The sequence below is a fragment of the Sorex fumeus genome, unplaced genomic scaffold (genome assembly GCF_029834395.1).
Source record: "Sorex fumeus unplaced genomic scaffold, SorFum_2.1 ptg000061l, whole genome shotgun sequence".
In the NCBI taxonomy this organism is placed as follows: Eukaryota; Metazoa; Chordata; class Mammalia; order Eulipotyphla; family Soricidae; genus Sorex; species Sorex fumeus.
Window position 1 is genome coordinate 12079366 of NW_026606118.1, and position 27562 is coordinate 12106927.

The 27562-nt window shown below is 41.8% G+C and overlaps 1 protein-coding gene across 1 annotated transcript in view; it reads right to left on the reverse strand.

Moving 5' to 3' along the window:
* Positions 1-27562, reverse strand: part of ESR1 (estrogen receptor 1) — a 297894-nt gene that overhangs the window by 238664 nt on the left and 31668 nt on the right. Inside the window, exon 2 of the mRNA XM_056126157.1 lies at positions 23975-24165. Coding sequence (XP_055982132.1) covers positions 23975-24165 — 191 coding nt within the window. The remainder of the gene's footprint in view (positions 1-23974; positions 24166-27562) is intronic.

The following is a 27562-nucleotide window of genomic DNA, read 5'->3' on the forward strand; positions in this document are numbered from 1 at the left end:
TGAGAGAAACTTGAATAGCAATCTGCCTCAGTGATTCAGTTCTATGAAAACTATATACTATAAATATATTATTCTTTCCCTACTACTTTCTGACTTTGTGGAAATGAAAGTTATACTTGATCTTAACTTCCTAATCAGATATGTCTCTACTGATGCATTGAAAAGTTTTCCCAAGGTTACAAGAAGGAAGAATACAACTTAATTGATGACCAGAAAAGGTTCATTATATATGAGATAAACTATTATTTTATGTTATTATATATGAACTTCAGCCTAGGCTGGAGTGATAGCACAGTGGGTAGGGCATTTGCCTTGCACATGGCCAACCTGGGTTCGGTTCCCCCAACCCTCTTGGGGAGTCTGGCAAGCTACCAAGAGTATTTGCCCACATGGCAAAGCCTGGCAAATTCCCCATGGTGTATTTGATATGCCAAAAGCAGTAACAACAAGTCTCATAATGGAGACATTACTGGTGCCCACTCGAGCAAATTGATGAACAAGGGGAGGTCAGTAGACAGACAGTGCATATATGAACTTAATAAAAGTATTCACAGCACTCTGGAAATGGGAATGCGTTAGGAAGATTTTCATGAAATTAGGCAAACAACCTAACTATGAAAACTAGAAAAAAGGTTTTGTACCAGTAAGGAATAAATACTTCACATTTCTGATCAACAGATTTAGCTTACTGTTCAGATTTTAAGGCACAAAAATGAATTATCAAATTAAAGGTAAATTAAATTAACTTGCCAATGTTGAAGTACCCACAAATGGAATAAAATGCCCCCGCACCTGGCTGTGCTCACCAGGGCCCCTTGGAGGGGGGGCGGGTTGAGTTTCCCTCCCCGCCCTGAGCAGAGCCCCAACAGCTGAAGAGCTCCAGGACCAGCCACAGCCATGCTTACGACCACTCTCCACATGTTCGGACGAACCTCATGCATGAAGGAACAGGCAGAGGAACCTAGGTGTGCGAGATTCGTGGCTGAGATCTCCAAGCCTGCTCGGATCGGGATTGGATCTCCTCCACCCAGATCCCCCATCATCCAGTAGCTAAGGCATTACACCACCAACTGCCCTGGCGCCTTGCATTGTGGCAGACCCAGTTTAGTCCCCAGCACCACACAGTCAGGGGCACAGAGTCAGTCCCTAAACTGTGTCACAGTGGCTGAAAATTCAGATAAATAAAAATGTCAAAGACCAAAAATGGTAAATTTTACTTTATATGTGTCTCATAAGACAAATTTTTAATTGATGGTGCAGAAAATGTCTGCATGTGGCAGCACAGAAAAATATCTGAATCAAAGTTGGAAAGTTTAAGTGATCTCAGTTTGTCTGCATGGAGAGGGAGAACAACATGCTCCCTAGAGACCACACAAGTGACTTCACTTCTTTGCCTCTTTCAAACACCATGGCTAGTACGAAAAGGAACTCTAATCCCCAGGTTAGAGAAGCAGAAACCAAGAGATGGACTCACTGGCTCAAGGTCGCATGAATGAGTCGTGATTAAAATTGAGATCTGTCCCAAGCATTAGTCCTTGCTCCTCTAGAATCAACCCCATCGTGGGATGCTCAAACTCAAAGAATGATCCAGAATGTCTAGAATACTTTATACTATTACAAATATAGTTTTTTAAATAATAAGTGTACTTTATACTCTTTCAAACTAAATTTCCTGTTATTAATGAGCATGTAATTAACCTTGCTACGGTAATAACAGTACACACACACACACACACACACACACACACACACACATATATATATATATATATATATATATATATATATACTCTATGGGCTTTTTAGAAACATTAATAAAATTATTTCTAGAATGTGTGCTCCTCAATACTTCCATGATAAAAAGTAAGATAGACTAGTTACATAAAATATAATTGTCAATAAATTATGCTCTATATCAGAAAGTCTTCATGAAAAGCAATCAGCATGCTCCAGCATAAAAGCAAAAGAAAAAGGGGAAAACTAAAAACATGGGATTGAGGGAACAAATATAAAATTCACATTCAGGGAATTATGTTTGGAAGTAAATGTGGAGTCAGATATTAAAGTGAATATTCTTTGATTTACAGCCAATTCAAAGGTCCAAATAAATGAAATTGAACTTGGCTGCCTCGGTGAGCACATTCCTGAAAATCCAATGAGGACATTCAATGAGTTGGACTATTTCACAACTACATCTGTACATAATGGCATGCAAATAGAAACCGCATGCCTTTATAATATGTCCCAAACTTCATTTTTACAGCTAGTCAACTCTGTGTCATCTTTGAACCACTTTTTTTCTGACTAGACAATCCTTGCTTGAATACAGACAACAACTACCTTCATTTGGCATTGGATCATTATTTTTTAAGGAAATCAAAATATTTTCCTCTGAGCACATTTTAAAAGGAGAAAATCACTTTAAAGAGAGGTAAATGTCCTGGAAAGCATCTTTGTCAAAGTGAAGAGAAGTAAAAAGGAAATCTATTTGCCCCCTCAGATTCCTGTCTACTGAGACTCTAACCAAGGCAATGACATGGCTTCTCTACTTGTCCAGCCCTGCTTCCCATCTCCAAAACCACAATTGCTTTAAGCACCTGGCACAAGGTCAAGCCAACAGCTGCAGAAGAGGAAAAGCATAATGAAATCATGGCCATCATCTCATTCTAATACCCAAGAGCCCATGGACCACTGTCAATTATGTCTCTTAGGGGCTCAACAAATAAGCAAGTTCCACAGTCCAGAAAAAGACTCTGTGAAAACGCTCCTTCTGGGAAAACAGATAAGCACTCACTCAACTGAGAGTAAAGCAGAGCCAGCATTCAGCTCATCTCTAGAGACCCTTCTCTATTACCCTATTCAATTGTTTCCAGAGACTTCTTCATACTTTCTTCTGGCTTGGACTCATTTAAAGTCCAAAAACTTGTGTCCAAAAAAGGCCAAATAAATCATTTCCAACTGCTCTTGTCCAAAGTTGGAAAATAACATAAGAGATAAAATGGTGGTACTGGAGTGATAGCACAGTGGGTAGGGCGTTTGCCTTGCACGCGGCCGACCCAGATTCAATTCCCAGCATCCCATATGGTCCCCTGAGCACCGCCAGGGGTAATTCCTGAGCGCAGAGCCAGGAGTAACCCCTGTGCATTGCCGGGGGTGACCTAAAAAGAAAAAAAGAGAGAGAGAGATAAAATGGCCTAAAAGCCAGAGAGGAGGGCAAAACTTAGAGACCAGATCAGAGCTATGCGAATATCCATCCCTATAGTCTTCCAGCTGCCAGCAAGCACATTTTCCCAACCTCCCATTTCAAGGTCATTTCCGTGATGGAGGAAAGAATGGAAAGATGGTGTGGTGCGGAATTTTAATACCTCATTCAGCCACACCTGAATATTCCTCGATACACTGTCAACCATTTAATTGCAGAACCATCCATTGTCAGGCACTGTCCCCGGTGAATTCCTTAGAGTTGGGCAACTGATCAAAGGACTAAAGAGAGAAGCAGTGGCTTCAATTCAAGGGACAGGGTGCAACAGTAGCACACTGCAGGGGACACTCAAGTTAGGTGTTCCTTTCAAGTCCACTTCAAAAATGACAGTAGAGATATGGACCAAGAGGATCGCACCATGGTTTGGAAGTCAGCCCCACGTGCTGGGGGAAAAGGCAGTTGGGACAGAGAAGGAACCACTAAATAAATGATGATTGAGGGATTGCCCGGGGTTGGGAAATGTGTGCTGAAAGTAGACCAAGGATCAAGATGACCTCTTAGTATCTGCATTGCAAATCATAATGACCAAAATTAGGGAGAGAGTAAGAAGGATAGTACCTGCCACAGAGGCAGGGAGTAGAGTGGAGTAGGGGTGGCAGGTGGGACACTGGGAACAAGAGTGGTGGAAAATGTGCACTGGTGGAGGGATGGGTTCTTGAGCATTATTTGACTGAAATGCAATCATGCAAGTTTGCAACAGTATCTCATGGTGATTCAATAAAACTTCTTTAAAAAAATAGAAGCCAAAAGATGATCTGTCTGATTTAGAAATGATGACCAGTTTCAGCTTGGATCACACGTTTTCCTACCCAGAGTATTATACAAACATCAGGGTTCATTTACTGCATTGCCAAAGAGTCATTCAGAAAAGGTTGTTTGGTAAAACCAAATCAAACCAATGGCTTAGAATTTTTTTGTATTTGTTGGTACTCATTTGCATGGTAGGTTCAACTCAATATCATCTAGATAGACTGATGGAGTCTACAGTCTATATGGTTTGGGGACAGTCTTTTTACCATGTGCCATAGAAACCCCCAAAGCCTTTTTTTAATTACACATGCACCAACATGGAATTAGAGATGATATGAAAGTCTATACCTCTGGGCATATGGAATCTCAAGTCTGTTCACACCACCCTATAAGGGGAAGTTATTCATATAGGCCCTTTCCAAGGAAGGGGTTTTATCATTTCTCAAGGGGTCCCAATTTCCCCATCTTTCTGAAGACCCACACCCCATTCTAGCTGATGAATAAAAAAGCACCTGAAAACTTTGAGAATCTCCTTTTCTCCTTCTCCCTAAGACCTGCCTCAGAAAAGAAAATGGCCTCAATGAATGGTCTTAACAATCAAGTTTTTATCTTAACCTAGTTCCTCATCTGAAAAGGAAAGAGAAAAAGCTACAAAAGGAAGCCTGTGGACTTTTCAGACTTCAGTCACTTCTCTTTGCCCATTTCCCTGAAGGTTGACAGTGTCCTTTCATCTGTTTTCCTGGGGTTCCCAATCAGTGACTCTTTCACCGCTTACAGAGGGCTGATCCACACACATGACTGATGAATACATGGAATTCAGCACATATGAATACATGGGATGTCACATGCTGAGAGCACAAAATTCCTGATTGATCTTAAGTGGCATGATACTGGGTGCCCAGGTAACCCATCTGAGCCTTTGATACTATACCCAGTAGCCACTGTGAGACCCAGAGAAATGATCTATGTGAGCGTTGCTCAACCAAAAAACTTTGCACCCACAGAAAGTGGTCCAATGGACTAATATTCTGCCATTAAATAAAATGGGATCTGAGCAGGAATGAAGCTGAGCAGTAAAGCACATGGCTGGCTTTGGGGCACCAGCCCAGGAAAAGGTCAGAGGGAGACTTGCATGGAGGAATCCTGACAAGTCTCCCAGACACATACTCATTCCCTTCCTGTTACCAAAATGTGCACACATGTCCTTGTATGTGTACTTACATGCATAAGTACATAAAAGGGGAAAACACTTTTCCTCAACTTTACCTATTAATACACGAAATCTGGATTTGGGCATGAGAACAGAAGAAGACCTCAGTCGTTTGATCAAGGACCATTATGTACTGTTTATGCTTAACCATGTGTATCGGTAGTTGTTGTTTTTAATAATTTGAAAAGAAAGGCATTAAAAAATTTCTAACCTAGGGCCATAGGGCCAGAACAGCAGGCATCAGTGTGCCTTGTAATCAGCTGACCCAGGCTCAATCACCAGTACCACATATGGAATGATCAGGAATGATCCCTAAACACAGTCAGAAGTAATCCCTGAGCACCACTAGATCTAGCTCAAAAACTAAAACAAGAGTTTCTAACCAAGGGTAAGAGAAGATATTACAGGAAGTAAAGCACTTACTGGCCTTGCATTCATCCACTTTGGGATCCGGATTCAAATCCTCAGCGCTACATATGGTCTCTTGAGGGCCCCTAGGGGTCACTCCTGAGCAAAGAGCCAAGACTAGCCCCAGAGCATGATCAGGTGTTGCACCAAAATCCAACATGAATTAATTAACTAAAACCTCTAACCAGCACCAGCCGGTGTCATAAACTCTCTTCTCTAGTCTGCAATCACCTGAGCTCTCAGCAACCCTCTGACTAACCAACAAATGGACCCATCCAAATCCTGGGAAGCAATTGTTGAATAAAGAAGAGGACATCGGCTAAGGTGCCCCCAAATCACAGGTATAGATTCCAGTCTCTTCCACTCACAAGATCATCCTACATGTCGGTGACACGACTAAGATAGTGGGTCAAGCATTTCAGCAATCCACGGATGCAAATCTGGACCCCTTAGGAAGATTTGCCTCATCCCCACCTATGCAGAACAGGCAGCTTTACTGTCTAAGCCACACCCGAAAGGAGCGGGGAGCGTGGGAATTGGTACCTAGGTTCTGCCCAATGCCTGGTAAACAGACATATCTCATCCCAGAAAACCCTGTGCTTTCTTTTCTTGCCTGTAATGAAGCATGATGTGGTCAGCTGGCAATCCTGACTGCCCAGGTCCTTTTTAGAGGCATTTTTTCCCCTGGAGGACAGCCTTTGTAGCTCAACTGTCAACTCACAGAGGTCAGGACTTGGGTTTGCTTGTTACACTCTTCAGTTCACTCAACTGTAAACAAGAGTAATTCTGTCACTGAATTTCTAGAATGTTCTGGAGGATTCAGTGAGATGATGCATATAAAAGATGAAACACATTGCCTCTCAGAGGGAAAGCACTCATTAAGTGTTAACCATCATTTTTATTAGACACTAAACCTCCAGGCCAGCATCGTACAAATTTACAAGGACAACACCTGAACAATAACCTCACACCAACAATCTATAATAAGTTATTATTCTCATGGTAGTTAAGCAGTTCCTTTTAACCTTAAGTAATTTCATTTCCATCCTGTCACTCCCAAGCTCCAGCTATGCAATCAATTGTAAATCCTTTAACCCTATCATCCTGTCCAAAAAAACTGTATTTCAGTCAGCACAAGAATTGACCATCAGAGCTGGAAATTATTCCAACACTTGAAAAAGCAAGTGAAAATGCAGAAAAAGAAATAGCCATGTACAGAGATGGCCCAGGACTTTGCAATAGCCTTCTCCATTGGGTTGCTCCAGACGAGGGCAGGTGCCATCCCACCGCCTGCCCTCTAAGAGCTCCCAGTGGTCGCCATTTTCTAGAAGCCAGCATGAAGCACCAGCTCCCACGTGGCCACTATCAGAGACACACATAGGAATCTCAGATCCGAGCGACTTGCGGCAGCAGCGATTTCTTCAGACCCTAATTATTAAAATCTTAGAATTCCTAGAGCATGCGGCCACTCTCAGGGTCTCGCGACATTCTATTATATCCATAACAAGCAATATCAAACACATTGTCGAGCAATTGTATTTTCGGCAGGTAGGAGGGGTGGTAGGACTGGTCTCAAAATATCGAAGGAAACTAAAGTAGAGAAAGAATATTTTGCAAATTGTCCACCACACAGGCAGGGGGAGGTGTGGAATGGGGAGAGGGTAGGGAAATACTGGGGATTTTGGTGGTGGAAAATGTGCACTGTGAAGGGATGAGTGTCTGTTTGATGACCGTATTATCAAAGTTCAAACATAAAATTTTTGTTATTGTAAAAAAAGAAAAAAATAGCCATTTATTCAAGCTTCTTTACAAAACACATTCAAACACTCTTTAAAAACAACCAAGAATTGCAGAGTAAATGTCCAAGAAAGTAGAAAAGTAACTAACTTGCTTCTTCAAGAAGAGCTAAACTAAATGATGAGATTATTTTTATTTATTTATTTATGGTTGCTTTTTGAGTCACACCCAGTGATGCACAGGGGTTTCTCCTGGCTCTTGCACTCAGGAATTACTCTTGGCAGTGCTTGGGAGACCATCTGGGATGCAGGGAATTGAACCCGGGTTGGCCGCATGCAAGGCAAACGCCCTACCCACTGTGCTATCACTACAGCCCATGGTGAGTTTGTTTATTTCTGGGCTTTCAAATGGGTGCAGCTGACTCTCCCGTCCAAGAAGATTAAGAATAGACTCATCTATGGTTCAAACTAAGCCTGAAGCTATTAAGCCAATCTGTACTCTGATTCCTAATTCACACTACCTGAATTATCCTCATTGCTTACTAATGAGAGCAGGGAAGGAGGACTGCATTTTATTTAACAAAATACATTTCCAAAAGTATTATTTGATATAATTGCCTTTTTGAAATCTACTCTCTTTCTACTGATTAATAATTTGATGCCATTCCAATTTTTCATTTTGAAGTGGCAATTATAAAAATTATTATGAAGTTATTCTTTTTTAAAAAAATTACTACAAAATACTGGGCTAATTGGAAAGCATAGCTCTTTCTGGGAATGCTTCCATAGGAGAGAAAAAAAACTATATTATTTAGATATCACTATCAGATTCAAAGCAAAAACCAATATGAACTAATTAGATTCACCAGACCATATGATAAAGTCTAATGTCCAATAATTTATAAGCTGACAAGTTTTAAATTAATATTTTGGACCTCTAATTCCATACTATGCAAGTTAAATACATTCATATATATATATATATATATATATATATATATCACTCTATCACTGTCATCCTGTTGTTCATTGATTTCCTCGAGCAGGCACCAGTAACGTCTCCTTCGTCCTAGCCCTGAGATTTTAGAAAGTGCCACATTTGAGACTTTTTCAGGGTCAGGAGAATGAGGCCCATCATTGTTACTGGTTTTTGGCATATTGAACATGCCACGGGGAGTTTGTCAGACTCTGCCGTGTGGGCAGGATACTCTTGGTAGCCTGCCAGGTTCTCCAGAGTAAGAACTAGATACTAAGATGTTGCGCGGCCGCGAATATATATATATACACACTTCAGTTCACACATCTGTAAACAAGAGTAATTCTAGCACTCACTTTCTAGAATGTTCTGGAGTATTCAATGAGATGATGCTTATAAAAGATGGAACACATTGTCTCACCAGGGAAATATATATGTATATACATATGCACATATATATATTACTCCTCTCTCTATACATCCAACAGGATCAGTTTCAAGCAGGCAAGCACATTAACCCCTGTCTTTCTGGTCACAAAACTTGGCACTCATAAGGTTTGTCCCCTGACACCAATGGGTGTGGCCCCCAAACAAGCATACACACATACACACAATAAAGTAAATACAATAAAAGTATACTTGCCCCTCTCACCCCAGGCTAGTTTAAATTGAGTTCTGATCATTTGAAACCTGAAGCCCTAACTTATGCAGGAAAATCATTTTTCTAAGTAGATAAGCAATAACTATCAAACAATGTATAATTTGTAAGGCAAGATTTCATATAATCATCATTGTCATTTACCTACCTTTTCTACATTGTAACAAAGTTCTCAGGTTAAGAATATTAAAATATACTATGGATAATGATATTTTGTGTAGCATGCCATAAAAGTTGAAAAAAAAACTCATGTGAAAGAAAAGAAAATGAAAAAGTTACTGAGCACAAAGCTGTTTTCTAGACCTTTCTAGATCCACTGCCATATTGGCCAGAAGGAAGCATATGACCCCCATAATGTTTGCTCCTATAAAGATTTTTTTAGTTTAATGCTATTGTGAACTGGAGCGATCGCACAGCATGTAGGGCATTTGCCTTGCACACGGCCAACCTGGGTTCGAGTCTTCCACCCCTCTCGAAGAGCTCAGCAAGCTACTGAGAGTATCTTGCCCACACGGCAAAGCCTAACAAGCTCCCCTTGATGTATTGGATATGCCAAAAACAGTAACAACAAGTCTCACAATTTGTTGTCAGATATTACTGGCGCCCGCTCAAGCAAATCGATGAACAACGGGAGGACAGTGGTGCTACAATGCTACTGGAACCTGACTCATATGCCGTATTAAAACCATTCACCCCACTTAATTGGTAACTAAAACAAATACAGTTTTGAAGAAAGGACCAAATCTTTACTAAGCCTTGCAGAAATAAATCAATCTGACCCATAATTTCTTGGTAAATGAGTCACTCTTTAATTTCTCTTCCTTTCACTTCAAGTATACTATTAAGTCTAAGTGACTTCATATCACGTATGATAAATCACCACAAACCCGGATCCAGGATTTATGTTTGAAGCTCCAGCCAATCCTATGTAGCATGATGCCAGGACAGGCATGGCTGTGTTTGTTTCTACTTAAAACACAAGGTTTTTTAAGTAGCAACCCCTACTTAAGTTTCTACTTAAGAGAAAGTAGAAACTTCCTCTTGGGAAGAAAAATGAGACAATTGGAAGTAAAACATCAATTCACAGACAAAATAATGAAAACTGATGGGAGTAGAAGAAGAGCCAGTAAGCTGTACTAGGATATCTCAATTTGACCACCAGTTCTGCATCTCAGTATCTTAATCAGTATATTATTGTGATCAGTATTTTACTCAGTATCTTTTTTTAAAAAAATTAAACAGCATGATTTATAATGTTGTTGATCATAATATAGTTGTTTCCTTTCAATGTTCCAACTGGGCCTCTTGGCAGGGTGGGGACTCAGCCCACTGGGATCCTGAGAAAGTTCCAGAGATCTCAGCCCAGAGACTAGGGATTACTGAGGTATCTCAGCCGTGACCTGAATCAGTGATTTTAAATTCCCAGTATGCTGACCAGTGCTGCTCAGCAAAAATGTCCTATGGGTTCACAGAGCTATTACCACACAACATGCTATAGGCCTCTATAACAATTCAGGACTATATTCAACAATAATAATATGAATGCTGGTATATAGATATTCTTATCCTAATTCTTTTTGAGATTTATTTTAGGGGCCACTCTGAGCTGTACTCAGGGCTTACTTCTGTCTCTGTGCTTAGGGATCACTTTTGATGGTGTTCAGGAGTTCAAAGAGTACAAGAATCAGAATGGAGTCAGCTATGTGCAAGACAAGTACCTATCTATCTCCCATCTATCTCTATAGGTCTTTTATTTTAAATAATGTGGTTGTTTTATTTCTTCCACAGAAGTCTCCAAGATACTTCTCCTATTTCCGTTGGTCTGCATGTATTAAAGGCTGAAAAACACTGGTATGTTTGGGACATTGTTTGAAGAAACTGGCATTCTAGTGGTGGCTATGGTGTTCGGACACTTTATACTTGACGCTCTATCATTAACAGTATTGTTAATCATGTTGCCTCAATAACAATGGGGGTGGGAAATAATAATTTATGAACCAGAAAGATAGTATGGGTCAAGAGAGATAGCACAAACGCACTTGCTTCCACATGGACAGTTAGTATAAAAGACGATCAACATATACTTGTTCGTCTCTCTCAGTTTACTGTCAATGACAAAAGAGGAAAGAAGAAAAAGGAAAACTACAAATCTAAAGTCACCCACTGACCATGTTTTGCCAATCATTAGTTTCGACCTTCTTCTTCGGCCTCATTCTGACTCCACATCTCAGAATCCTCTTCAGATTCTCATTCAAAATTCAAACTGCTGTCAATCACTATCACTTTCCAGGAACCAGTTGCTGCCTCCATCACATTTAGTAAGGGAGTCACAGGTGAAGGCAGACAGTCAAGGTCAGATCAAACACTGGCCCTCAGGAAGTGATGGATCCAACTCAAGTGGGCAGCACACTCTGTGTCCACATGGTATGGCACTCCTCCAGCCAACAGAAGATGCAAATGCATTGGAGAACACCACTCATTCCACAGACACTTTTTATCTGGATGTGTTTTCTCAATGAAGGGCCACGGAAGATCCATGTCATGGGCAAGTCTCCAAATTTGACTGTTTAAGTTATTCTTGTTCTTAAAAGGCCTGGGAAAAACTGGCCACAGGTACAGTATGTGTTTAACCCTTTAAGCTCAGCCAACAGGCTAATAAGACACCAAGGGGCAAAGAAACATTCCAACTCAAAGCTTCTTACACTTTAAGGACCATCCCACCACACTGAAATCAAAGAGCAAAACAAATTCTCCCTAAGATTTGTCTGGTAGAATTTTCAGACATCGGTCTAATCCTTTGGAATCAAGTCGTTCTGTTATTGTTTTTATTGTGAGACTAGAGAAATGGGAGAGTTCAGAGCTATTGAAGCTCTAGGCATCAGAGCAGCAACTACTCATTCTGGCAATTCCTTACTGCATTTGTATTCTGGGACAAATGGCACCGACAGCTGATAATGCCCCCATCCTGCCCTAGGAGGTATTTCTCGGCAACCTCATCTGGTGACATGACTGAATGATTTCATTGTAGTGGGATAGACCAGCTAGCTACAGACCAACATTCCTGGTACTATTATGAACACCAGTTTTCATTCACTTCCCTTGCTATAGTATCTTAACAATGCAGAAGATTGATGCTTTGCTGGCCTCAGCTTTTGAATGTTCATCCAACACAATTTTACCTGGGTTCATGAATAAGAAAAAGATTGCTGCCATTCAGGGTCAACTTGTCTCCTTGAAAACACAAACTAGAGATGTGAAAATAAAATAGCAAGACAGGCCTGGTGCCCTCCAGTTTTCCCAGCTGAAGAAAGTGTAAGGAAAAATTTTAGTGTGAAAAGAATCAACCTGGAAGTAGATGCAGAAGACAACCTGTTATTGCGTGAGCAAAAGGAAATTTTTGTAGAGAAATTAAGATGCAGATAAGTAGCTCTGTAGCACTGTCCTCCCACTGTTCATCAATTTGCTTGAGAGGGTACCAGTAACGTCTCCATTGTGAGACTTGTTGTTACTGTTTTTGGCATATCAAATATGCCACAGGTAGCTTGCCAGGCTCTGCCATGTGGGCGGGATACTCTTGGTAGCTTGCCGGGCTCTCCAAGAGAGACAAGGAATCAAATCCGGGTCAGCCACGTGCAAGGCAAACACCCTCCCTGCTGTGCTATCACTCCAGCAGATAAGTAAAAAAAATAAAATTTTGCCATATTACTAAACTTTCTCAGGCATTGTTATTATTTTTTATAGAAGCCCATTCCTGCCGCCCCACCCCCCCCCGCAAATGTTTGGTCTGAAGGCAAAATGTTCATGGCCTGGATGAGTCCTGTTTGGGGGCCCAAGGACCATGTGATGCCAGAGATCAAATTGAGGCTTCATACAAGCTCTGCATGTGTTTTACAACTTGACCTATTTCCCTGCCAACTTCTAATATTTTCTCATATATGTCTTCATGTTTGTACATACTTCTTTCTTTCTTTCTATATGTGTATACATGTGAATATTTGTACATATGTACATGATACATACACGAATGTTCACAGAGCGGGGGAGATGGCATAGAAGTGAGGGGTGTATGCATGGGACCCTGGTTTGATCCCCAGCACTTCATGGGGCCCGACCACCACCATGTAAAGGTTCCAAAGTACCTCCAGGTATGGTCTTAAGAGCCTCTGAGACCATTAGGGGTGGCCCTGGTGGTTCACAGAACCGCGGGATCTGAGAAGCATGACTCTCTCAGACTAGAGCATGGAATCATCCTTACTGCCAAGAAAATATTGCTGACAGTGACAGCTGGGTCCCCTGAGCACTGTTTGGGAGCCACTCCCTAAAGAAGAAAGCACTGCACTGTCCTCTCATTGTTCATAGATTTGCTCGAGCGGGCCCAGTAACATCTCCATTGTGAGACTTGTTGTCACTGGGTTTGGCATATCGAAAACATCATGGGTAGCTGACCAGGCTTTGCTGTGTGGGCAAGATACTCCAGATAGCTTGCCGGGCTCTCCAAGAGAGGCAGAGAAATTGAACACGGGTCGGCCTGGTCGGCCGCGTGCAAGGCAAACGCCCAACCCACTGTGCTATTGCTCCAGCATTCACAAGAAACAGGCTCACTCTCTTTCTCTTATCGTTTCCTTTCTTTTTGTGGGAGCCACTTCCGGTGGTAACTGGGGGCAGAGGCAGGCAGAGCCAGAATGGCCCCAGGACCTACCTTCTCAGTTCCCTTTGCTCATGTTTATTCACACGCACGCGCGCGCGCGCACACACACACACACACACACACACACACACACACAAAGTATTTACCTAAGAAGCAGTTTAATAGTCTTAGTGTTTCTAGGCAAACACAGATCCAAAATCAGAGACTATGATTTTAAAGTCCTTGTTTCTCTTAGTAAGGAGATTGGAGAAAAAATAACAGGGATGTAAGTGGGGTGCCTCACCCCAAAGCACACACCTAGTTCCTTCACTGGATTTCCAATATTGGTAACAGAAACACAGTGAGGGGGCAGAGTGAAGAAACCCAAATCAAACACTGCTACTATCTCAGGGGTTTACAAAAACTGCATACTATGCCCACCTTAATATACAGTATCACAGCGAAGGAAAAGAAGACAGGGGAACTGAAATTCTGTCCTATATATAATTAATAGAAGCTGACCAAATTGTTTTCTTCCTTCCCTGAGTTCAAGTTTATTGCCATCATTTAAAAAATGTAAAGGATACAACTAAGTTTATCTCCTGCTAATGGTTCAAGTTAGAGGAACATTTATGTCAACTCTTGAAAGTGAGAAACTGATCGTTTTGCTATAAAATCTCTAAAACATTCTTTATAGATATCACCCCATAAAAATTAAAACCAGGGGGAAAAAAATCAAGAAAGTCACAACTATAAAAATCATGGAGTCTAAGCTGAGCCTACTGAAATACATCTAAATTTGAGACCAACTGCTTACTTCCATATAAAATATCTTCTGGGGCTGGAGAGATAGGACAGCAGGGAAGATGCTAGCCTTGCATGCAGCTTATCCTGGTTTAATGCCCAGAATGTTCTATGGTCCCCCTAAGTATCACCAGGTGTGATCACTGAATACAAAGTCAGAAGTAAGCTCCGAGTAGAACTGGCAGTGACCCCCAAACCAAAAACCAAATGAACAAACAAAAAATACACCTGAGCTCAGCTCCTGAGCTCAGACCTTTTTGGAGAGAGACAGAACAGGGAGATCAGGGGCTGAGAAATAATACAGCAGATAGGGTGCTTGCCTTGCACATGACACCCCACGTGGGACCCCCAGTATCCCATAGGATCCTCAGCATCCCTTTTGTTCCCCCAAGCACCACCAGGAGTAATTCCTGAGGACAGAGCCAGGAGCAACTCTGACTATCACTGAGTCTGACCAAAAAAAAAAAAAAAGACTGGAGCGATAGGACAGCAGGTAGGGTGTTTGCCTTGCACGCAGCCAACCCGGGTTCGATTACCAGCATCCCATATGGTCCCCTGAGCACCGCCAGGAGTGATTCCTGAGTGCAGAACCAGGAGTAACCCCTGTGCATCGCCAGGTGTGACCTAAAAAGCAAAAAAAATAAAATAAAATAAAATAAAATAAAATAAAAACAGAACAGGGAAGTCTGCTGGCAGAAAAGAACTGAGACAGAGAAGGGAGATACAACCCTCTTTAGAAGTCAGGGTATGCAGTGAGAAAGGAAGAGATGACAAGTCCTGCATCACACAGAGTGGGAGGGAGGAAGTGGTGTGGGTCTGCTGAGAGCAGAGGTTACCAAGGCCAGCACAGCTGATGTCGGGAGAGTAGGCTGGGGCGGAGACAGGCTGGGTACACCGGCATCAGCAAGCTAACAAGCACACAAAAAAGGGAAAAACCAAGGTCACGGGGACTACAACAGCCCTCTTGGCACAGAATAATAGGGGTGAGTGCACTTTTATACACTTTCCAAATGGATTCACTTAGTACCAATTCTCAAGTGTCATCAGAACAAAATAATTAAGCATTTCAATTAGTTTAAGAACAGTAATTCATCCCCTCGGGTGTATAAAGCAAATAGTATGCACATCACTTAATGAAAATCATGAAAGTCCTGTCACCATTCTTTGAAATCAGTATGCTTCCATTTCGGTCACACGTGTACACACACACACACACACACACACACACACACACACACACACATTCTTATTTACAAATGTAAGCCACCACCCACCCTGGGGTGATCACTGAACAATTTCTCTGTTCATACACTCTATACTCCCTAATACACAATTTTGAAACTGTCGAAGCAGATAAGAGATAGTGTCCATTTGGATGATATTTAAAATCCATTTACTCTTCCTCAAAAAAAAAAAAAAGAAAAAGAAAAAGAAAATCAAAAGAATAGTGGTTACTGCAGAAAGAAACTCGAATTTAAAAATTAAATGGTTTCTCTTCTTTGTTCCTTTATGTCTTGGCAATAGAAGGAATAAATCACTTCATTTCAGCTAAAACGGGGGACAGGTAAAAGGAGTACTGTCAACACAATTCTCTTTCTTCAGAAGAATCTCTTTCCTTTAAAAGTGACAAATACATTCAACGACTCTAAGTTGTCTGCACAAAGCCCCAACAAGAAGGCCCAGGAAAGTCCCACAACCAGAACAGCCTGAGTGTCACACAAAAGACTGTGACCCCTGTGAAACCCCCAATGACCCCTGTGAGACCCATCCTCCCTCCCAAGCACCACAAACTGAACCCAAGAACTACAGCCAAACATGTGTGGCCTTTGGTCATTGCAACAATAACAACAACAGAAGGAAGGGAAGGGAGAAAAGTGAACTCAATCCTTAAATATATATATATATATATATATATATATATATATATATATTGCTTTTTGTGTCACACCTGGTGATGCACAGGGGTTACTCCTGGCTCATACACTCAGGAATTACTCCTGGCGGTGCTTGGGGGATCATATGGGATGCTAGGAATCAAACCCGGGTCAGCCGCATGCAAGGCAAACACCCTACCCGCTGTGCTATCGCTCCAGCCCCTTATAGATTTTTTTAACAAAATATAAATTTCTAAAAATAAAAATCAAATCTTAGCCAGAGAGAGTACAGGAGGAAAGATGCCAAAACAGCCCTGGTTCTATCTCCAGCACACATCAAGTCCCCTGAGTCCTGCCAAAAGTGATCCCTAAGCCACAAGTAAGCCCTGAGCATCATTGGATGGGACCCAAATTGCACCCTCACCACCAAAAAATAAATTAAAAAAATAAATAAATAAATAAATAAAAATTCAAATTTGTTCTGTAATTAATTCAAAAGCAGAAAATTAACACAATAGTCAAAATTTCTACAAAATAGCAGAATTTTGAAATAAATTTTTTTTACATTTTTCAAAATGCCAGACAAGCTTCTGTGTGTGTATGTGTATGAGTGTATGTGTGTGTGTGCTATAAGTACACTGTAAACTGTAGGGTATACAGTCTAACTTGGATATATAGTAACATATAATATATGGCTCAGAAATGAGAGCTTCGCCGCCAAGTATGCTGTTCTCTTAATAAGGATCAGAGTAGCAGATTGTTCTCCTGAGAGGAAAATGGCATTTGAAATGTATTGACTGCCGCTCCCTATAAAATAGAGAGAGCGAGATTCAGGCAGGATTACGCCATGGGCCGCTATTGGTAGTTATCTAAGCACAGAATTTCGAGGGCCACTTGGTGCCCTTTGAAAATGTAACTATTAAAGGCTATCTCCAATTTTTTGTATAAAATTATTGCCCCTCATAGATGGGGCTTTTTAATGGAGTTCTTGATAAGCTCAACCACTATACATGGGCACAAACTCTATCAATTTAATGGACATAGTCGATGCAAAGACCATGACAGAACAGCTTAGTAAAAGAAAAGGGGAATTTCATTTCAATCAGGTGAACAAAATATGAAGAAGGATGCTTGAAGTGGCAGCAAAAAAAAAAAAACAGCGATTAAAAACATTTGGAACCTTTGCTTACCCTTCAAAGGCATTTGTTGCCATGGTTTTTAAAGACCTCTTAAAGCTTCAGCTGTGCCCACAAGAGCTGCCAAGGAATAGGGGTTCTATACTGATTTCATTTGTCAGATGCATTTTGTCTTAATTATCTCCAAGACAAAGATTATGTGGCCAAATTGGTGGAAGAGTGGGGGTGTGGGGGGGTGGTTATGTGATGAGCTACCATCATTTCACAGGTAGAAAGACTATGATTACACATCTCAGAGCTCTTCTCTTAAAACACTTGTATGCCTGTCTGCATGCCCATCTCGTAGAGTAAACCAGCCCTCATATGGCAACACAATAGCATTGTTCCATGGATGAAGGTGCTCAGGTTTTCACTGTCAGGGCAGTGCCTTCCCTTCCTTCTCACGAACACCAGAAGCCAAAGTGACCTCTATCTAGAAACAAGGTTTCTCTGAAGGAACCATCAGGGCGAGAGTTTGGGGTGCAGGGGCTCACGCCTTGCATGCACAGGCTGGAGCTTAATCCTTGGCACCACGTGGTGTGCTGAGCTCCACCAGGAACAGCCCCAGTGACAGCCCCAGCACCACGAGGCTGCATTAGTCCAGTTGGCCAAGAATCACCAGGATAGCCCTGAGCACCTGAACACTGCTTGGGAGACCCCTAAAGGAACGAATGATTTCAAGGTATCAACATAAAAGCCCTTAACTTGAACATGACATGATAGCTCAGATATGCACACATGAAAATTCCTTTGTCCTTCAGCTTTTTGAAATGAATTTTGAAATAAATTTTCATAAAGCTGAAAACAAAACAAAAAAAAACTTAAAAACAAAAAAACCTCAAATACCCCAAATAATGGAAGGATTAGGTTAAGCTGAGTTCTAAACCATGTCTGTGGAGTCCCACCATCAGGGCAACTTATGAAGGAAAAAAAAATCTTGTTTGTTCTTTAAAAACTGTAGCAAGCCTTATGTTTATTCCTGCAGTTTGCTATTTGTACAGTTTAATGTGTGACAACCAGCATGCTGTCTCTTAAATTGTAAGAACCTCAATATCAGTGTTTAGCTCTGCTAGGGCTGATTGGTTAGTTCTTTGTTCAGAAGGTTCTTGAATGGATATGTTTACTAATAAGTGCTTCTTACAAGGTGTTGGCGAGATTCAGGGAATTTGTGTCACTGTGTGAATTTAGAGGAGCTGTTTGGAATGACCTCTCTGTGGTTAATAAAGGCCAGCCACTAAGATTTCAATCATTCCTTTCACCAAGTGATTTTTTTTCAAATTAACTGAAGAAAATGACTCAAATACCCACCCCCTGAACTGTCTGCAGTACAGGGCTGATTTTGCATCTGTACCAGCTGAATAGTTCTATCCACCAAATGCAGCATGTCTGGAATTGAAAACCCCTTGTCCATCGCTCTCTTTCTCTTGGGGTCCCTTTGTTTCTGAATATCCTTCTCTCTTTCTTCTTCTAGATACCCCACACAGAATCATTTCAGTGTAATACCTCATTCCTCATTACTCCCATTTCAAATATCGAAAGGCCTTAATGCTAATTAAATCTCAGCTATGTGATCAACATTTAGCTTGCCCTTCATGCTCATTCTCTCCTTTCTCTGATTCTCTGTCCCATTTTCTTGAAAGTTTCTGGCAGGTTAGTCTACAAAGAAAAAGATAGTTTCATCTTATCTCTTCTGTGATCAAATACAATGGTTGTAATGTAATGACACAGTAATGCAGTGAAAATGTAATGGTTTTGTGTTGTCTAACGTTCACATACTAACCTACCTTTCCTTTCCATCTCTAATGTCTCAACTGAGTAATTCCTACAAATAAAGGCTTGATTTGGGTCTTGCATTTATGTTACTCGTAATCAGTGAAGTTATATATACATAGAGGCCAATGCCTGTGATCTTAAAAGAAAAGGATATGTTCTTTCTATGTCTATCACTCTCTTTCTGACTCATTTCGCTTAACATGATGGGCACTGGTGGAGGGATGGGTATTTGATCTTTGTATAATTGAAACCCAAGCACAAAAATTTGTGGGTCTACAACTGTACCTCATAGTGTCTCACTAATAAAAAATTTTTAAAAAATTTTAAAAAAGGGATGTGAATAAGATAAGGCAGAGGATCCAGGTAAGAGAGAAGTTCCGCATGCATTAGCATCAAATAAAGTTTGGTGAGCATTGCAACAATTTTGACAAGAATAAATTTTACAGTTAAATCTGGAAATAAATTCCTTTTTTGTTTGTTTTTGGAGCACTCTTGGCAGTCTTCATGGCTTACTCCTGCCTCTACATTCAGAGATCACTCCTAGCGGGGCTCAGGGATGCCGGGGATTGAACCCAGGTTTGTTATGTGCAAAGCAAGTGTCCCACCTACTGTACTGTCTCTTGAGCACCAAAATCTAGAAACAAGTTCTCAGCCAAGAATGGAATGGTCATACTGGAGCAACAGCAAGAAGTCCAGTCTGGAAACTAGTTCATGTAGAAACAGTGATTTTTTTTTTCAAACAACTAAAGTGGGATATAGCAAGACTGAAAATCCTCGAATGATCCTGGAAATTCTAAAAAAATTCTTAATACAGCAGTAATGTGATTAGGGATTTGCTTGGAAAATGTGAAAAATTGGCAGCATGTAAAATGGCTCGGTAAAAGTAAAAAAAAAAACAAAGCAAATGATTTAAATAAAGGAGAAAACACAAGAAGAAAATTTTAATTATGACTATTATTCCGGTGAAAATTTATAAGAGTAAGCACTGAGTTCTTGGAATTGGATGAATGGATATTTAAAACACAGACTTGGCAGACCAATACAGCAACGCTGTGGAAATAGTAGCATTCCAAAGTGAAAAGATGAAGGTGCTTAAGTCCCAGATTTGACCTACCTTTGTCTGAGAGATTTCTCTGGGACAGTGATGGGAGATAGAGAGAACAATAAAAACAGCAACCAGGTAAAAGGCTTGGGTTCTGAGCTCAGAGAGCTAGGAGGGGGTTAGGCACTTGCCTTGCACAAACGGTGACCCCTATCCAATCCCTAGCACCACTAAGGATACCTTCAATCAAGAATTATTCCTGACCACAGAGGCAGGAATAATCCCTGAACACAGCTGGATGGGCCCATCCCTAAAGAGGAGAAAAAGAACATAGGTTTCAAGCTCATGCGCTTGGACCTCCAGTGTTTGTGTAATGGATGAAAAGGGAGGAGGTTACCAGATTATATTGAGTGGGGAGAGCCATAGCAGGAGTAAGAGCAAGGAGTATTCTTTTTTTTTTTTGATTTTTGGGTCACACCTGGCGATGCACAGGGGTTACTCCTGGCTCTGCACTCAGGAGTTACTCCTGGCGGTGCTCAGGGGACCATATGGGATGCTGGGAATTGAACCTGGGTTGGCCGCGTGCAAGGCAAATGCCCTACCCGCTGTGCTATCTCTCCAGCCCCACAAGGAGTATTCTTAACCATAGAAAGAAACCTAGACTTCACCCTTAGCACTCAGACTATTAAATACAAGAGTCTGTGATCTGATGTAGCTAGATTTTTCCTCCCACCACATGGAGAAAGCAGAAGAATAAGTCTGGTTCCCATAAAACCAAAGTTTCAGTACTTGGGTATGTCATATCTCTGGAAGCATTCTCAAGATTCATTAGTTACATCGTTAAGAGTCCAGACAGTGCTTCCATCCCATCCTCCACTATTTTCCAGAGAAAGTTTTGTGTGATTAAACCAGAGTGGATAGGAAACTACAAAGGAAATGTATAAACAAATCCATCTTAGCTGAACAAGGTGAGTCCCTTCACACCCCCAAACTAAATTATCTTTGAATAGGGCTCTCCAAAACAGGTGGGGTCAGTTTAAATGAACCTGAGGTTCTCCATAAACTAAGTTTCTGCCTAACTCAACTGTTGTTGGAGGAGCTATCCAAGGTGCTGGAAGTCTTACCCTGAAGTTTTCTTAAAGCAGAACACAGCCCCCAATTATTCTTAATGAACCCAGGACCCACCCATAGACACATACCACCTTGATACTATTTCCTGTTGGTCTTGAATAACTATCAAACCAACATTTTCCAGATTCAGATCTGCATGATCTAAATCTGATCATCTTCTCTCTTTGCTTTATAGACACACTGTGAGGTGGCAACAGAAATAGTGGTGTGGAGTCCGTCTTGGGCTTCCATTGTGAACAAGGATCACTTGGAATAACCAGACAGCAGTCATCTCATAGCAATTTTTTCCTTTAATAATTCTCAAAGATGGGATATGTGCACTGAAAGTAGACTAAGGACCAAACACAATGGCCTCTTAGTATCTGTAATGCAAATCATAATGCCCAAAACTAGAGAGAGAGTAAAAAGGATTGTACCTGCTACAGAGGCAGGGAGTGGAGTGGGGTGGGGTGGGGTGGCGAGTGGGATACTGGGAACAGTGGTGTTGGAAAATGTGCACTGGTGGAGGGAGAGGTGCTTGAGCATTGTTCAATTGAAATGTAATCATGCAAGTTTATAACTGTATCTCATGATGATCCAAAAATCTTTTAAAAATTATTGTTCAAAGGCCAGGACTGAACTGAACCTATAACCCAATCTGTTTATGAAACTAACTCCATGGGTCAGAGAGATGGCTCAAAGGACTGAGTACATGCCAGGGATGAAAGGGTCCCAGATTCAAGGCCCAGTAACACGTGATCAACTAAGCACTACCAGAAGTGACCCCTGAGCACTGAGCTGAGAGTAGCCCCTGAGCATCACTTTGGTGTGCCCCCCCCCAACCAAAAAAACACAAGAGTCTCTGCCCATCAGACATCTTAACACAGACAGCTTCTCTACCTGGAATGATTAATAGATTCATAGAATATCCAACTTTACCCCCTCTTTTAAATAGTGTCCTTTGCTTTGAAAAAAAAAGTATGTTCTACAGGAGGCTATTACTCAGTTTCTTGAGTAATCAAGTTTGTACACTAAGTAGTGGATGAAAATTGGTGTGCTTTCAAGAGAAAACACTTTACCTCTTTAACTAAAACACTTAGAGCACTAGAGTAATCTGATGGCTACTCATTTCTAACTCTCCTCTTAAATAACAAGTAAAACAAGGAAAGCTACTGCATCTTCAGAACTTTCTATCAACATGTTAGATCCTTCTTCATTCTTAAATAGCCTAGAGGGGCAACAGGATTGACAAAGAACCAAAAAAGTTTACTAAAACATTTTAGTGACAAGTTATCAAGACTAGGATAAAAAAGTGGAATTAGCAATGATTACATTTGCTGGGCTGGAGCGATAGCACAGCAGGTAGGGCATTTGCCTTGCATGAGGCCGCCCCAGGTTCGATTCCTTCAACCCTCTTGGGGAGCCTGGCAAGCTACCAAGAGTATCCTGCCGGCATGGCAAAGCCTGGCCAACTCCCCGTGGCGTATTTGATATGCCAAAAACAGTAACAAGTTTCACAATGGGGGCTGGAGCAATAGCTCAGTGGGTAGGGCATTTGCCTTGCACATGGCTGACCTGGGTTAAATTCCCAGCATCCCATATGGTCCCCCCAAGCACCGCTAGGAGTGGTTCCCGCGTGCATGAGCTAGGAGTAGCCTGTGCATCGCCAGGTGCGACCGAAAAAGAAAAAAAAAGTTTCACAATGGAGACATTACTGGTCTCACTCCAGCAAATCAATGAACAACAGGAGGACAGTGACCGTGCTATATTTGATTTCATTTCTTCCCTGTAGGCACAGATAAATCTAGTATATGGAAAATGCTGTGAAAGCAATATGGAATAAATGGCTCTGTTTTTACCTGGTCTAAGAAAAACCTGCATAGTCAAGAATGTTTTTGAGATAAAGTCATGCAATTTGCTATAATGTGGATGGGTCTGGAGAGTAGCATGTGGAATAAAATCAGCCAGAGGGAGAGGAACTGGCTCAGAATGGTCTCTCTCATATGTGGATTTAAAAAAACCCTCACAGGGGAATATCAACTGTCCAATGGCAATAGAAATAAAGAGCAGGAGAACTGATCTTCAAGAGAAATCTTGGCACTGGGGCAGGAGGGAGGGGATAAGTTAGGGAAGGGAACAGTGAGGGAGGGGAGGGGGAAGGTGCCTGCCACAGAACAGAGGCAAACTGGGGGTGGAAGAGAAACTGGGGACACTAGTGGACGGTAGTGGGAACTGCCAAAGGAATGGGTGTTAGAACATTGTACGCCTGAAACTTAAACATTAATATGCTCAAAACTTTGTAATTCACAATGATTCCGGGTTTTTTCTTTTTTTGGCTTTTTGGGTCACACCTGGCGTTGCTCAGGGGTTCCTCTGGGCTCTGCACTCAGGAATTACTCCTGGTGGTGCTTGGGGGACCATATAGGATGCTGGAAATCCAACTCGGGTCAGCCGTGTGCAAGGCAAACATCCCACTCACTGTGCTATCGCTCTAGCCCCTGATTCAATCTTTTTTTAAAAAAAAAAAAAGGAAAAAGAATAGAAGGAGCTGTTTTTGACACACTATTACCTTGAATGCTTCTCTTGAAAAAGGCCTTGCAGCCCTCACAGGACCAGACTCCATAGTGGTAGCCAGAAGCATAGTCGTTGCAGACGGCACAATAGCGGGTCTCCTTGGCTGACTCCACCATCAGGTTGGCCTTGTCGGCGGTGCTGGCCAGGCGCTCTCTGCCACCCTGGCGGCGATTATCTGCATTGGGCCTGAACGAGGAACAAAATAGAGGAGGAAAGAGACACAGTGAATCCATTAACGTTTAAAAAAAGCAAAACATGTACTTTCCTCTCAAGCACAAGAGGCCTGGGAGATGTCACAGATCCACTTTATTCTGACATTTTGCAATCATGAATCATAATGTAAGCTAATCTCTCATTACCTCTGGCCGGCTGTTACAGCAAAAGGTGTTTGCCTATTATACTAACCTTGAGGGAAAATTGTTTATCGCAAACTTGCCTCAAAAAAAAAAGACTGCCTACAGCAGCATATGTTATTCCGAAAACAACAGAATAAAATCAGCTGGTTTTTAGTACAACAACAGCACACACACACACACACACACACATGCATGCACACGCACACACACGTGTGTGCACACACACGCACATGTGTACACACACACACACACATCGCCCCTGTACCTCAGTGGGAAATTCACAAAGACCACAGGCCTATGAGAGGCCAATGCTCAATTCCAGCTCTAGAGCACTAAGGGTCTTTAGGAAACAGAGACATCACAAGAAACAGCCCGAATATTTGAAACTCCCTGAGCTTGATGATCCTCATGGGGCTTGTGTAGAGAAAAAAAAAATCTAACCATACAAAATGTCTTCTCACTGGTATCAGATAACTGTGTACTCTGCCTACCCACTTTTCTCATATGATTGCAGGTGGAGGATGCTATTCACTATTCAAAACTCTTTAATAACATGTACAATGAGCAAATCACTAGCTGCCTAATAGAAACCTAAACAAAAGACACAGTGGGAGGAACAACCTCAATGAGCCTGAACATGAGAGAGAGAGAGTTTAAGGCAAGCACTGGGGTGCTTACAGGGCAAGGTAAAATGCTTGCTTCGCATGCTGCTGACCTAGGCTCAATCTTTGGTACCTCATGTGGTCCCCTGACTCAGCCAGGAGTGATGCCTGAGTGCAGAGTCAGAAGTGATCCCTGGGTGCAAAGAAAAAAGAAAGGAAAGGGGAAGGAAGGAAGGAAGGAAGGAAGGAAGGAAGGAAGGAAGGAAGGAAGGAAGGAAGGAAGGAAGGGAGGGAGGGAGGGAGGGAGGGTATGGAACTGAAGAAGATCATACTGAGTGGGAAGCAACAGGAAAGGAACATATACGCAACGGCTCATATGTAAAAAACAGAAACATAGTAAAAGAGCAGCACATGGTCAAAAGCAAAAGAACCTAAGAGCTGGTCTGCAGAACTGATTTTTCCAAGGGGGAGAGGGACAAGGGGATTGTGGAGCAGCTGGGAGGGGACCCTGAGACTATGGTGGAGGGTAGTGGACATTCTGGTGAAGGATCTGGTGCTGAAAAGATCTATTATTAATAGAATATTAAACCACAATACTTCAAATTAAAAGGTAATGGGAAAAATGGAAAGAAGGAAGGAAGGAAGGAAGGAAGGAAGGAAGGAAGGAAGGAAGGAAGGAAGGAAGGAAAACACTATGTTTGCACTTCTCACCTAAGCCAGATAGAAATAATAGTGATCCAGAATTTTCTGGGGCATGCCACCTGCTAGAGGTGGTATACAAGAATTGTTGCATGGGGCCAGGCAGTGCCTGGCCTATGACTGGCAGTCAATAGCACATCTAAAAAATGACTAGCACTATAGAGTGTACATAGGAAACAAAAGAAGTAGAGAGATATTAGAAGGATAGAGGGAGCAAAGGTTCTCTGGCGCTTTCCGAAGGGTAAGGGCTGTGGTAGGAAAGTACTTCCGGGATCTCAGGCTTAAATCTTCATATGTCCCCTCCTCCTACCCCCACCCACTGATTTCCACTGCTCCTCCCCTCGCAAGCCCCACTTAGCTCAGATTCTACAACTTTCGCTGCCGCCCTCTTTCATTAATATAAACCACAATTGGCTGCCAGCGGCTGTCTACTAGGTTTGCCATAATATTCATGAAAGGCTGCAATTCAGGTAAACATGTCAAATTTGGCTAAACATTTGTCATTCTAAGGAACTTAGCTTTTAGGTTGACAGCCTAAAATAGGATTCTCTGTTTTGTAGCACCTGTAGAGAACAGTGGCTGGCAGCTTTGCGGTGGAGCTCATGTTCTACTGTCCAACTCATCATCATGTGCCCAGCTCCTGAGCGCCAGCAGCTGCAAGTCTTTTCCCTAGTTGTTGGCTTGTGCATTATTCAGGTCAGTAAAAGCAGCTGTAAAACATGTAACTAAACAACTTAGTGCTTCTAGGGTCCAGGCTAATAGGAAAGCAGGCTGGGTGCTTGCCTTGCACTTGGCCGATCCACAGGACCATCTGGTCCTGGTCCCCCAAGCACCTCCAGAAGTGATCCTGATTGCAGAGCCAGGAATAAGTCCTGAGCACTGCCCCATGTGGCCCCCAAACTAAAACCAAGACAAAAATCTTAGTGCTTCTGGGGGGTCAAGAAAAAGGGGGCAGTAATCAAGTAATTAGCAGATTTAGTATATTACAGCCTGATTAAGCATTTTAGTCCCTGTATATCATTCCATGCCCAACCATCATGCAATATGTTTGTGGAATAAATATATTAATGATTAGTATATACGTGGACAAAAGTTCCAAGGTGCCAAGTGTCCTCCACCCATTCTATCTTAGTAATAAAGTACATTTTAAAAATTGTGGTAAGATATACATAATACAATATATATCCATATTCACCATTTTTAAGCATCCAGTTCATACTGACTGGCAAGTACATTCACATAAGGCGTGGGATTGTCCTCATTTTCTCCAGACTCCATCCCATTTCAACCTACCTTCTCTTTGTCATTTGACTATGTGATACCCTTGTGGTAAGTGGGACCACACAGTACCTGCCTTTGGAAAATGGCATGTTCGATGAGCATAATGTTCTCCAGCTTCATCCAAGCTGTAACATGGACAAAATTGTGCTGAGTGACATTCCTTTGTATATCAATGACATTTCTTTTGTATGTGTACAACTCTGTGTTTCTTGACACATCCTCCCATGGATGCTTGGGTTGCTTACATCCGTAATCATTGTATACAAACAGTATATTATACGGTTGTGTGATAAATATCTCAGAGCAACACTACTTTTTATTTATTTGGTATATATCCTGTTGCCTGTAGGAGTGCCCAGCAAGCTACTGAGAGTATCCCGCCCGCACGGGTAGAGCCTGGCAAGATCCCTGTGGCATATTCAATATGCCAAAAACAGTAACTATCACAGATCACAGATCATCCTGTTATTCGTCGATTGCCTCGAGCAGGCCCCAGTAACGTCTCCTTCATCCTAGCCCTGAGATTATATTCAAGGCTCTTTAGGAGAATGAGACCCATCATTGTTACTGGTATTTGGCATATTGGGTACACCACGGGGAGTTTGCCAGACTCTGCCATGTGGGCAGACTACATTCGGTAGCCTG